General features: G+C 43.9%; 1 protein-coding gene across 1 annotated transcript in view; it reads right to left on the bottom strand.

Annotated features, from left to right (window-relative positions):
- The window catches only part of Dtnbp1 (dystrobrevin binding protein 1), an 86,401-nt gene that overhangs the window by 6,691 nt on the left and 65,260 nt on the right, over window positions 1-14,450 (bottom strand). The window contains exon 8 of the mRNA XM_048348439.1: window positions 542-697. Within this exon, the coding sequence (XP_048204396.1) occupies window positions 542-697 (156 nt within the window). The remainder of the gene's footprint in view (window positions 1-541; window positions 698-14,450) is intronic.

The raw sequence follows: 14,450 nt of genomic DNA, 5'->3' as shown, positions 1-14,450 counted from the left end.
CAGCCTTCTGAGCTCCTGCCTGGCAGGATGCAAATTCCTGGCACAAAGTCTCCATTTCTTCCTGAAGGAGAGGCCCAAACCTGAGGGCCTCTGAGGACAGGGCTGACTGTTCTAGATGAGAACTGGATACTGTGAAACTGAAGGCTGAGGAGGGAGTGGGTGCTCATATACCAGGGATGGCAGGAAGGAGGAGTGCCAAGAGATGGGTTCTAGGACATGACCCAAGGGGACAGGGGAGCCCCCCCAACCCCTACAGTTGTTGGGCGCAGCAAGGTATCTTCTGGTCAGGCATGATGGGGCACAGGGTGCTGCAATCCCAGAACTGTGGAGGTGGGGGGATCCCGAGTTCAAGGCAGAGAGAGGCATGTCTCAAAAAATCAACTCCTGCCCCCTCAAAAAATATCCTGAAATTGTCAAGTAGAGCTACTGGAAGAGGCAGAGCCAGAGCTAGATGGGCATTCAGCTTGGTCTCCGAGGCTCCCTGCACAAAAGGATCATCTATGACACACTCCGTGCATGGCGGAGCCCCGCCTCAGCTCACCTCGCCTCTCCGAGATCTGCAGGTAGCCTGTGGAAAGGTACTGCTCCATGTCCTGCTGGAAGGCTTCCTCGAAGAACTTCTGCCGCTCCTTCAGCTTGGTCTGCTGGGTGTGCTCCATGTCCAGGACCTTCTGCGAGTGCTTTGCATCAAGACCAGCTGAGGAAGTGGAACGAGGCTGTTAGCGTTTGAAGAGGCTGCCGTGGAGTGGCGTACTGCGTGACAGACCTAGGCTGGCACCGTGGTAGCCCCATGGCACTGCCTTCCACTACCGCTCATTTGGCTCTGTGCCCCTCCCTCCTTTGCATGCGCTGTGCCCTCTGCTGGAACGACCTTCCCTCCCACACCCTATGCCCCATGGCCAGTAGCTGCTTTTCTCGAAGGACCTACTGCTCACATGATCCTTCTGCTAGTTCAAGTACAACGTGTCGCTCCACTGACTGAACACATCACTGAGTGCAATCTCTTGGAGCTGACTTCTACAACATGGCACGATAGACAAAGACTTAAGTTTCTGGAATGTCTAGGTCTAACTTTGCTATTTACCAACTGTGTGCCTGGCTATGAGGCATGAAACATGCATGAAATAATGTGAAACTATGTTAGAGGGCAGGTGAGAAAGGTCCTTCAGGTGAAACTAGTATTAGGACAAGACACTTAATTTTTTCAGTTATTTCTAGACTTGTTTTTACTTGACACAAAATGTCATTAGAATCCTAAATTGGCTCCAAAGCTATGTTCCAGGCTTGCTCACCATTCGCTGTGGCCCCGAGTCTTGTGCCTAGGTGGCACTCTGTGGCACAGGCCACCTCACAAAATGGGTCAGTGTCTGAATGTGCCTGACCTGCCCAGACTTTCAAGGCTTCTGACTGAGGGAGCAGGGAACATAGGAACCCCTAGGAGCCCAGAGCAGCCCGGGTGGTGGTCCAGGATCTCCCCCGGGGGCCCAGAGCAGCCCGGGTAGTGGTCCAGGACACCCAGGGCCTCCCCAAAGTCAGTGAAGACCTGAATTTCAGCTCTGTGGGACCCTGGGCAGAAAGCACAGTGACACTGGGTTGGATTTCGGACCCAGTCTGCTTGTGGGTACATTAGTGCCATTTTAAACTGATGCATTTGTGTGAGCAATTGTACAGTAAGGTGGGATTCCTCCAAAATGAGCTCCCACCGGAATCTACCAGCTGAAGAATGGAGAAAGGACAGTAGGGTTTTCCCCTTAGTGAATGTTTCAGAACACCTCCATTGTGGCAGACTCTGCATGGCTGGTTCTAAAGGAGCAAAGTGCAGCACCCTAACTGTTTGGGTTCAATGCTGGTGAGCCACTCAAGGCCTTGCACTCTCTAGTTCGTGGGGAGGGAGGGGGCAATAAACATCTTTAGGATGTTATCAAGTCATTTTTAATTAAAAGGCAACAACAGATCTCACAGTGAATAACCTGCGGTCCCCATGTGATCTACCTTTGCCCTCCAACCCCTCAACTCTCACTCCACAGTTCCCAATTGGCAGGACAGATGTTGAAACTAACAGGAGTTCATTTTTTATTCCAAACAAGGTATGGTGTTTAGCACTTAGACTACTTCAGGCTTTCTTTTGTGCTCTAATCTACAGACAATGCAGAGCAATGCGAACAGGCAAGCTGGTGTAGCCCCCCACACACTTCCTGTGTCCTCCGGCTCACACCTGTGCTCACAGGAAAGCAGAGCCATGGAAAGAGCAAAGGTGCTGGTGCAGCTCCAAACCAAGTCCTGTCCTATTGGCAGATGCTGCTGACCTCCATCACACCTTTAGGCTCACCCCTGCTGCCAGGCAGAGTGGGGTGGTCTTCCCTCTGGCCAGGCCTGGGCACCTCTGGACTTTCTGTCAGTGTCCTCTAAACCCTACAGTGCTGGGGAACTGAGGCAGCTCTCAACAGTGGCTTTCTGTTGTTGTTGTTCTGGTGGAACTGGGATTTGAACTCAGGATCTGTGCTTTTTAGAACAAATACCTTACTACTTGGAGCCACAGTTCCAGCTCTTTTTGCTTTCATTACTTTTGAGACAGGGTTTTGCATTTTGCTTGAGTTAACCTAGACTGTGAGCCCCTCACCTCCAGAATAGCTGGAATTACCAGTGTGAATGACTAGGCCTGGTTTCACCTGACCTCAATTTAAGATATTCCCATTCCCTGCCTCCCAAGTAGCTGAGCTTATAGGCCTGAGGTTTTAAAAAGCTATTGCCTGCTTAGTTATTTCAAGTGTCTCCAACTGCCTTGTGTTGACTCACTTTATTCCAGAGCTTCTCTTGCATCTTAGGGCCAGTTTCCACCCAGGGTTCACTGCATTCCAAGCCCAGCATCACTGCTTCAGCTACGTATTTAGTATGGTGGTGCGAAAACTCATGGTAGGCATTAGAAAATAACTCTGGGGGCTGGGGATATAGCCTAGTGGCAAGAGTGCCTGCCTCGGATACACGAGGCCCTAGGTTCGATTCCCCAGCACCACATATACAGAAAACGGCCAGAAGCGGCGCTGTGGCTCAAGTGGCAGAGTGCTAGCCTTGAGCAAAAGGAAGCCAGGGACAGTGCTCAGGCCCTGAGTCCAAGGCCCAGGACTGGCCAAAAAAAAAAAAAAAAAAAGAAAATAACTCTGCAGCTCAGAGACCAAGAAGGATGCCCCTCAGCTATAAACTGAATGGAGGCATTCTAATTATGCTGCCTATGTGTCCTGAAGCCATCCACTGTGCCTACATCACTGTGCCTACTCATCTGGGAATGGTGCAGTGGCACAAGTATTGGTGAAGGAAAAATGCCAAATTCAGAATCAGGCTGTGTGAAAACCAAAGCCACAGAACCTTCCTAGGAAGAAAAGTGCCTGTTATTTGAGAACACCAAATGATTTAAAGGGCTTTAGCAAACAGCCTCAAGATAAAAAAAAAAATGAAGTCATTTTTCTCTAAGGAGCGAAGGAATAATCATTAGTCCCATTATCAACACAGGTCTGAGTCTCTACTTCTACTCCAGATCATTACTCAAGATTTATCTGACTGTACACAGCACATTAGCCACCAGTATCGATGTCAGGCGGACAGTCAAGATGATGCAAATCCCATTACAAGTAGGATGGCATGGTCCACTCCTGACAGCGCACTGAGGTACAGAGACAGCACAGGATGCATAGTGTCATGTCCCAGGCATGGTCTGACCCTACTTTCTCAGAGTTGAGGACTGTAATGATTGAAGATGGTCCTGCGGCAGCCAGGAAAACAGCACAAGCCTCTCTGGAAGAGGCAAGGAAAATAATTTCAAGCAAAATGTAAAAAGAGTAACAAACATTTAAATATGACTTAAGAAAAAACTGATAATCTATATTAAAACAGGTTTTTTGTTCAAGATAAATAAGGCTAAGAATAAATCTTAAAATTACATGATTTAGCCAGGCACTAGTGGCTCATGCCTGTAATCCTAGCTACTCAGGAGGCTGAGATCTGAGGATTGCAGTTCAAAGCCAGCCTGGGCAGGAAAGTCTGTGAGACTCTTATCTCTAATAAACTACTCAGAAAAGCCAGAAATAAGCTGTGGTAGAGTGCTGGCCTTGAGCAAAAGAAGCTTAGGTATACTGCCCAGGCTCTGAGTTCAAGCCCCAGAACCTGCAAAAATTGAAAAACAAAAAACATGATTTATGTATTTGCAATTTAACATTTTCATACGGAGTTACAAAATATGAATTCTATGATACTAACACACAGCTCCGGCATAAAGTGAGACGCAACCTCAAAAATAACCAGTGCAAAAAGAGACTGGAAGCATGGCCCAAGTGGTAGAGTTCTTGCCTTGCAAGCAAGCTGCCTTGAGTTCAAACCCCAGTACTGCCAAAAATAAATAAATAATGATAATTTCTCTGGGACAAACACTGGAGAGACCAATCGCTGAGTTGTATTTGTATGGTGGTAAGTTTTCTTTCCAGCTCTCCAGATGTGATTATTCCATTTACACCCTCATGACCGGGTGTGGGAGTGAGCCTGACTTTCCATGGCAGCATCTGGTGCTCCAACTAACTCTAACAGAAACCCGTTTCCTTCCTGCTTCCTCTCACCATACAAGACTTTCCTCTGTTTTCTTTTCTATCTTTCCTTGCCTCCGTTTCTGTCTCTACTTTCCTTTCTTTCTCTCTCTCTTTTGGTGCTGGTCTTGGGACTTGAACTCAGATTCTGGGCCCTGTCCCTGAGCTCTTTTTGCTCAAGGTTAACCCTCTACCACTGGAGCCACAGCTCCACTTCCAGCTAGTTGGTGGTTAATTTATGTAAGAGAGTCTCATTCCTGCCCAAGATGGCTTTGAACAGTGATTCTCAGATCTCAGCCTCATGAGTAGCTAGGTTTTTTGTGTTTTTTTTTTATAGGCATGAGCCACTCATGCCCAGCCAACAGTTACATTTCTATTCCACTTTAATTTCAAAATAAGGCATAGTCAGTCATTCTAAATGTCTCCCTCTTCTCTGTACTTAACTTGCCAAATGGAGACAAACTGTTTTATGAGACCTTTAAATAATATTTTCATGTGATTAGTGTTTTCATACATATATTTTAAAAGAACTTCCAAGCCCTGTGTTTCATAGTTTTAAGAATTTTACATCCAGCCTCCATCAAGAAATCAAGTTTTTAGGGCGGGGGATATACAGTTCAGTGGTGAAAGGATTCCTTAGCATGCCCAAGCTCCCGAGTTCCACTCCTCCCTTTTTTCCAAAACAAGTTTCAGAGACAGACAAAATTACTTCCTGCCATATATTATTTCTGTGAGTATTCTACAGCATTGTAGAGCATTTACTCTTTAGGACTGGTATCTGGCAGAAAAATCTGCACAAAAGTGTGTGTGGTAAGGTACTGGAATACCCAGAGTCAAGCATGCTGCACGTGCCCTACCACTGAGCTACCTTCCCAGCCCAAGTTAGGGCATTTTGAAAGTCTCACTTTTTATATACTTGACCCTTGTCTGCAGAACTCTCGAACACAGATGCACCCCTCTCACCGTACTACAAATGGTACTTTAAAGTTTCTTCTACGTGCAGCTGAGAAAGGAATATCCTTACCTAAACTGTCACACTTAAGAATAACAACAAGTGTTTTCAGTCAGAATAAATAATACTTACACACTACAAAGAACTCATGCAGCTCACGGCTGTTCACCAGGTTCAGTGTTGGAGTGGATGTGCTGTTTCCTACGATCCTGCCACAGGAAACACCAGTCTAGTACCTAAGCTCCTGGACTTGTTTACATTTCTGTCAATTATTCTGGAGGAAATGATCCTGTCTTAAGCAGTAGCAAAGCAAACACTGGGGAAGCACAGTGTGTATGACAAGGGTTTCCGGACAGTAAGACAAAGCCCAACAGTGCCTTCAGACTCTGGCCAGGGCAAGGCCTCTCAACTCATCCCTGCTGCAGGGCCAGAGCATGACTCTGTTCCGAGTGCCTCTAATATCTGAAGAACAGGGTCTAGATGACAATCACCTCAGTTCTTAAGTCTTCCGATTCCATTTTACTTACTTTCGTTTGGGGACAATCGCAAATCTTGCCCATTTTTTAGTAAAGTTATATAAATATTAAATTAGCACTAAAAGTTTGAAACCCTTTTGAATTAGAGCATGACATTTCAAGAATATCAGATTTAACTAGTAACAAAAACCTAAAGATATTCTTTCATTTATCTTGCTGGCTATGTTCTTCTTTGTTTTGCTTAAAGAATGAATGGGCGCAGGGTAAGAGGGCATGCTTATTTAGCATGGTCCTGGGTTTAAGCCTCAGCATACGGGATTACGATCAGGAGCACAAAGCTTCAGATTCAGGGCTATCAGAAAACCATTCCATCTGTGGCAGACCTCAAGTGAGAACCATTCCATCTGTGGCAGACTCCACTGGGAGGCCAACAGTGCTGAGGGGCTGACCAGGTGGTGTCTAGAGAGGATAAGGAAACACAACTGCGAAAGAGGATGCTGTTGAAATAATAATGCAATGCCTTATAGAAATGCTACATTGTGACGTGTTCAGAAAACATACTTCTACTGAAATATAAGATACTGCCTAAATATAAAAAATAAAAATACTGCCTAAAAGATCAAAAGGACACTATGGCACATTCTTTGGCTGGTTTTCATACATAGTACATATATGAGTGAACACACACACACACACCATACTTTGTTTTATAGACTTAGTCCAACTGCCTAGAATTTTAAATCCACACCTGGCATTTTGGTGAAATTTTCCCATTTTAACCTATTTATCAAGAATTATTTGGGAAGGGCTGGGGTTTTAATTCAGTGGCAGACAGCACTTGACTAGCGTACATTAGGCCCTAGGCTCACAACACGTGTATGCATACATATACACACTGCCACAAAACAAAAAACAAATTATTTGGGGAAGAAAATCAGAGAGGTTTAGATCAGTACTGTTTCAAACTCAAAACTATTTAATACTACCATAGACTGTCAGGGGGAAGAGTATACCCCATGCGTATATCCATGTGAGACATGCTACTTGAGGAGCACCTGTCAGAGCAGGTCTTGAGACAGTAGGCCGAGGTTCTCCACGTCCACACAGGAAGATATCTATGAGCTGGCAACCAGAGTTGCTGGGCACCATGCCGATATCTCACATGGCCACACTGTGGGGCCAGAGAACCTGTGTTCCTAACTGATGCCTGGGTGGGGGTGATGTGGGTAGTCTAAGGACCAGGCTTTGAAAACTCTTGTGAAGTGCCCAGGAAATTATTCAGAGGAAAAAACCAGGTGCACCATCCTGGTGGAGCATGGCCCATGGCCATCTTCCCCCTCCTCCTCCTGTGGAGCCCAGGCCACGCAAGGGCTACAGCTTCAGGGCCACTGTGTAGCAGCTGGCAGCTCACAAGGAGCAGATCCTTGGTTTGTCCCCACCTCCCCATCTAAAGGAGCAAGGGCTGCTCCTTCCCCTCTCCATTTCAGAGGAGAGAGGGGTCTGCAAGTCATCGCTCCTGTAGATGTTCATATGCCCTCAAATAACATTTGTATTTAAAACTAACAGACAAAACTCTGGTGAATAAAAGTTGTAAAAAGAAAAGACAAAACAGATATACCCAAAGCAATATGCAAACAAGATATGCCAAGAAATCCAACGAGCAGTAAAAAATGTTTGACTCCCATGCCCAAATACACACTAACGCAATTTGAAACAGCAATAAAATGAACAATTTCATTTAAAATTATATATGTTCTAAAAACAAAAGTGAACACAAGAAACAAAACTATCAAAGCTACAGTGAAAAATTTGGAATTATTCCAAGCTTTCAAAGATCATGGAGTATAGACAGGAATAGAAAGCTGCTAAAGAACGACTGCCCTAGTTTGATATTACAACTTGATACTATAAATCTAACATTACTTACAATTTGTACAACCAGGCATTTCCTATAATCAACTTTTTTTTTTTGGTGCCAGTCTGGGGCTTAAACTCAGGGCCTAGTTTCCCGAGTTCCTTTTACATATTTAAAACATAGGTGTTGCCCTAGAGCTTCTTTTGCTCAAGGCTCGTGCTCTACCACTTGAGCTCCAGTGTCACTTCCAGCTTTTTTAAGTAGTGTATTAGAGATCAAAGTCTCATGGACTTTTCTGCCCAGGCTGCCTTCGAACTGTAGTCTCAGATCTTGGCCTCCTGAATAGCTAGGATTACAGGCATGTGCCACCAGCCCCAGGCTGTAATTAACATTTTTTGAGTACCATCAGTGTATCTAATTAATCACAATAACTTTAAGTACTGATAATCAGAGTTCTCTAAATTACTTTGAAAAATGTATAGTGTATGCTATTGCATTGGGAGTTGTTAAATCTTTGACTAATGGGCAAGTATCAATGGTTAGCCCAAAACACCCCCAACTTGATAACCTGCTGTACTTACTAAATCAAATATCTGGTATAAATTCATGGTCATGTCATTAAACATAATCTGTGCATTAAGACAGACTACACCCAGGATTAAAACCAACATTTTCTGTTTGTTTCTAGATTCTTGGCCTGCTGGCCAAGGCCAAGGCCTCCACTGGCCTTGAACTCAAGATCCTCTGCTTTCCTAGTGTTGGGATTATAGGTGAGAGCCACTACACCTTTCTTTATTTCTAACATATGGAAGGAAGAAATGACTTTCATGCCTACAGAAAATCCTAAAGTAAAACCCTTGCTCCTGACAAGTTTGATTACCAAGTGCTGATGGCACTTGCTCAGAAATCTATCTCTATCGTTAAAGTTGAGGTAGGACCAATAATATGTCAGCACATCTAAACAAAGATAATTACAAAAACCAAAACAAAGCATACCTACTAGGTAGTAACTGGGCCTACAGACACTGAAGCCCGCATAGTCTGTGCTTCACTGTTGTTTTTAATAACCAGGAAAAAAAACTGAGTGTTTAAATGTTTGTTAATTACTAAAAATTTATAGTTTAGTTAGTGGAGCTGTGGCTCAAGTGGTAGAGCACCATCATCCTTGAGAAAAAAATACTAAGGAGCTCTGAGTTCAAGCCCCAGTAGTGACACACATACACACACGCACCCACAATTATAGTTGATATCTTATTCATCAAGAACAAGCAACCATTTGACAAATATAACTTGGAGTAGGGCAGTGCTGGGGCTTTAGCTCAGGACCTCTCTACTTGGGCCAGCACCAGCTCATTTTTTTTTTTTTTTTCAGATACGGTGTGTGGTTTCTCCAGGAGCCAATCTTGGACTGGATCCTTCCTTACATTTCCCAAGTATCTGAGATTATAGGTGTGTACCACCCTGCCAAGCCTATTTTTGTGATAGGGTCTCACTGCCTTCAGTGCCGAGGCTGACCTCCTTCTGATCTTTGTGACTCATCTGACTCTGTTTCCTAAGTAGTTGGGATTATAGATGTGAGCCACTGTGTGGATGTATGGGCCAATTTCAACAGTGACCTCTGTCACTGTGGGGAAATGAAGCTAGTGGAGAACAGGATATAATCGTGTACTGAGGGTTTGGTCCCTCACCTCCCATGTGCCAGGTCACAGGCTCTGTCCTATTCATTCCTGGAAAACAAGACAAATACAAAGCCACAACAGTGCTCTTACAATGCTGTATTTCACCTCAACCATCTTAGTTTCTGTATCTTGTGCATTTCTGTTGTAGAGGCAGAACTCATGTCGTTCTATGTTTCCTGAAATACTAGAGCCCACAGCATGCAGGCCAGATGCAGACAACAGAAGAGTGGCGGTGGCCATCCCAGAGCGGCCACTTTTGTCCTGGCCCTCCTTCCTCTCTGGCATGCCACTGGCTTCTACGAAGCAGATGTTCCTCCCTTCAGTTGGGCTGCATTGTCTTTGTATCTAGCATTTTATATTAGCTAGCTGTCGGCCAGTGACTAGCCCTGTGAAATGTTTTGACAAGACCAATTCCTTTTAACTTGTCAGAGTCAAGATTCAGAACTTTGAAGCTTGGTGTCTTCTAGGGATTCCAGCACTTCAACAGGACATGGCATGCATGAGGATGTCTTCAAAGCCACGAAGAAAGCAAGAGCAAGGAGTGGGCAGGGGCTCTGCTCCTCCTCCCAGCCTCGCTGCCCCTGGGTCAGTACCTGCTTCACCAATCACACCTCTGCCTCCAGAAGCTGCTCCAGGACAGGAAGAGGAAGTCCTGGGGCTTGTACCACCTGCAGCTCCCATGCCTACCTGAGCAATTCCAGTAAGCCACATCATGTTCGGATCTCCCAGTTGCCTAAAATTCTCAACCTTAAAGCACTTTCATGTACATCCAAATATTCCATAAAGTCACCTTTCAGAGATGTTTTCATTCCTATTGCTTTATTCCAAATCAGAAGGCCCCAAAATTGCAATCAGAGAAAATGATGACAAAAACAGCACTTTATGTAGCTTTGAGTTTGATTGCTCATGTTTACACATATTTCAAACAGAATACTGCACACATCTGCAATACCAAGTGTTTATCATACAGGTCATAATGCTCACATGTTTCTGGATTCAAAGGCCTCTCATTATAAATGCCCTCTTGCTACCAGCTGGAATTATTCCTCCTCTCAAAGGTTCAGCGACAGTCAAAGCTCAGCATGCTTGAAAGCTGATCATATCTGCTGGAAACCTCATTATTTCCAGAAAATATTTTGGAAATGAGGATTTATCACTTTCAATTACAAGCTGCTAAAGGCATATGAATGTGAGAATTATGAATAAATTACAGCTATGAATGGTTGCCTTGGCCCCCTCTCTCCCTGATAGCTAATGAGATGGGGAGGAGGCTACTGTGGTGTACAGCGTACAGCCTGCAGGGGGGGTGAGATAGCCCGAGTGCCCACAGCCACAGAGGAGGGAGAAGCGCTCAGCGCGCTGACTGGCAATTAGAGAGAGGTGTCCTGTGGCCAGGCTGAGTGTTCTCACTTCCTGCAGTGCCACCTCTAGACATTTACAAGTTCCAACATGGTCCTTTGGTAAGGAGAGGGCTGAGAATTGCATATGAATGAGCTTCTCTACGCTTAACTGTAAATGTAGGGGGAAATGGTAGAAAAAGAGACATCTTTGAAGAAAGTAGCAGTGGGGGGAGACAGGCGGACCCAGTGGGTGACTCAACAGGGCTTTGGGCCAACATGAAGCTACTGATGATGCCAGGCAGGGCGAGGGACCAGAATGTGAAAAAGACAAGTGTGAGATGTCAAAGACACTATTCCTCAAAATTCTGTTCAGCAACTGTTTTACACTGTGCCCTTCCTGCTTTCTCCTGGCTCCTACTGTCATCAGTATGGGCAGTAAGACTTTGTAAGAACAGAGAGATTAGAGATATTAGATTAGAAAGCAGCCATTCTCCAGCTACAAATGAATGGTACTGTCAATCCCCGTTGGTTCTCCATGCCCAACGACAGCTACCCTAGCTCTGTCTGGCTCACCCACCAGGTTCCAGCTCCTTTGCTCCATTTCCTGGCAAAACCAGGGTAGTCTCATGACTTCCCTGTTAAATGACCACTGCTACTACAGGCGGCTTGCCCTTCATTCTACTAGGTGCTAAGTGCCTTGAGGGCAGATACTATGGTTTTCAAAGTATAGAATTGGCACAGTGCCTAGTTTGATGCACCAGTAATAATCATAAAACAAGACTGCAGAGTAAATGCTGAATGTTTGAAGAAGGGTAACACAAGTCATAAAAGTGCATCGTGGGCCTTCAGCTAAGCAGCTTGACTGCAATGCTGAGAAAGGCAGTCACGGCATCCAGATGTTTAAGGGGCAATGATGAAGAAGGTAAACAGGAAAGAGCAGCACAGATGACGGGAAACATCAGCATACCATTAAATGGGCCAAGAACAAACAGTATAATTATTGAGGCTAAAAATAGAAGCAGGGAAGTGGGTACTACTGCTTTAGAAACAAGCAGTGGACAAGCAATGATGTCATACTGGTTCGTACTTATCCAAACATACCTTTTCTTAACAAGATTCACTTCAGCCAAACATAACATTACCCAAGCACCATGGAAATGTTGGACAAGAAACTTGTACTATATTAAAAACACAGTCCAAAAATAGTAACTACCAAATGAGTCTCCGTTCTCCAAAATTTTTTTTTTTTTGGCCAGTCCTGGGCCTTGAACTCAGGGCCTGAGCACTGTCCCTGGCTTCCTTTTGTTCAAGGCTAGCACTCTGCCACTTGAGCCACAGCGCCACTTCTGGCCGTTTTCTGTATATGTGGTGCTGGGGAATTGAACCCAGGGCCTCATGTATACGAGGCAAGCTCTCTTGCCACTAGGCCATATCCCCAGCCCCTCTCCAAAATTCTTAATCACAAAATGATAGTGTGAATCTTTCTTTGGGGTTGACAGAAAGTGCAAATAGGCAGAATAAAGAAGTTTGGCAAGTGTATTTAAAAGTGTACACCTATCTGTAAGAGGTTATCTATCTGTTCAATGAAAGATCACAGAGGCAAGACATCTTGGGAATTCCCTTAGTTGTATCCAAATGAAAACGATAGGAATTCACATACAAGTCTATTTGTCCTAAGAAAGGTTTCATTTGCAAGTGGGAGCTAACTTTCCTAAACAAAGACCCATCATGTTTTGAAAGTTGTGATTTGAAAACCTCCTTTTCATGAACCTTCCTGATGATGCAAAACATTACAATGAAGCTATACCTGCTGATCTAGAACACAGCAATTAACTTCTTGGCATACTTCATAGGCTTTTATTGTCCTCAGTACCTAGCAGGAACGCAAAGGTAGCTGTGGGCCGAGTGAATCAGTGATTCATTATGAAATGGATAAAAAGTCTCAGTACCTAGGCAAGACCCACTCAAAATGGCTAGGCCAAACAATCAGTTGACCTCATCACTTAGTTTTTTGGTATAAGATAATAAGGAAAGGGGGAGCGCCTCAAAAAGCCCTTTGCCAATTGATGAAAATTGCTTGCTTGCAAAATTAAATAAAACAAAATAGTTTGCAAAGCATCAGGAACATCACCCTGTTTATAAATATAAATCCTTAAAATATGTTGGCACATAATAAACAGTCCTAGATACAGATACAAGATTTTAAAAACACTTTAAAACTCAATCTCATACAAGATAGTAGCTATTTTAAATTCAATTGGCTAAAACCACAGAATATTCTGGAGAAATAAGTAATAGTGATTTGATGAGCATTTTGGCACAGAGCTCATCTGTCTTTCCTCACATGAAGGCTTCATTCTGTTCCACAGGCAAGTGATATCTTCTTGCTAAAGAGAGCTCTGCTGTTGTTTAAGTTTACTTGTGGGGGAAACTCTGGATATTGTATGTGAAAAGAATCTGACAACATGCCAAGTGCCAGTGGCTCACACCTATAATCCTAGGTACTTAGGAGGCTGAGATCTGAGGATTGCAGTTCAAAGCCAGGACAAGCAGGAAAGTCTGTGAGACTCTTTATCACCAGTAAACTACTCAAAAGCTAGAAGTGGAGCTGTGGCTTAAGTGGTAGACACTAGTCATGAGCAAAAGAAGCTCAGGGACAGTGCCCAGGCTCTTGAGTTTAAGCCCCAGAACCCCACACACACACACACACACACACACACACACACACACACACACACACACACACACACACGGTAACGCTGCATATACAGGTAGGTCACCCTCATCTTCTCCTAAAGTTTCTTCTCCTTGAAGCAGTTCATTATAAGACCTTCACATGAGAGGTACCCTTCCTAGTTCCAGAGGAAAGGAGCATCTTTATCTCTGAAGCCCCAAGGATGCCAAGAAGGCTTTGCTAACTCCCACTACCATTTAACTATTAGATTATACCCTTCTGTCCCATCATCTTTCTCCATATTGTTAGCTCTTCAATAATCCCAGTAGTTAAATACCCCACTATTTTTCTGCTGAGATTTTGTTTCTGAAGGTTCAAGCATCAACATGGAACCTCCCTTGTTAATTTGTTTTTTGTTGTAGAAACTTCAGCCATAAATCCAGAGATGGGATTGAAGACACTCTCTCTCCCCTTCATGAGTATGCATACAAGGCATGAAATGCTTTCCAATTTACTAGAGTCTCTCAACTTTGATGGTCAAAGGTCCTATGTTTACCACTTGGGACAGTAACAAGCTAAAATGGTCTGGCAAAAGTTGTCCATATTATTGTATATTTTTCATTATTTATAGTATCATTTCATTTGCCTCTCTTTTTCTATAAACAGAAAGACCTTTGAATCTCTGTATGCTTCATAAAATTGATAAAAAGTAAAACATGTTCTCAGACATCCATTTTGTATATAGAAAGGAACATAGCTGGTTATGAAAATAGTGCGTGTTTTAGTTTTTAAGGTACCATTAGTGTACAAATCTCAGTACTTTCTGTAGTCTTTTGAAAGATAAAAATTAGGTCTATTCTAATCTCTTTGAGAAATATTGACTGTAGCTTCTATTCACTGAGT

This window comes from Perognathus longimembris, chromosome 6 (assembly GCF_023159225.1).
Source record: "Perognathus longimembris pacificus isolate PPM17 chromosome 6, ASM2315922v1, whole genome shotgun sequence".
NCBI lineage: Eukaryota > Metazoa > Chordata > Mammalia > Rodentia > Heteromyidae > Perognathus > Perognathus longimembris.
Note: the sequence above shows the minus strand (reverse complement) of the source record. Positions and strands in the feature narration are given on the sequence as shown.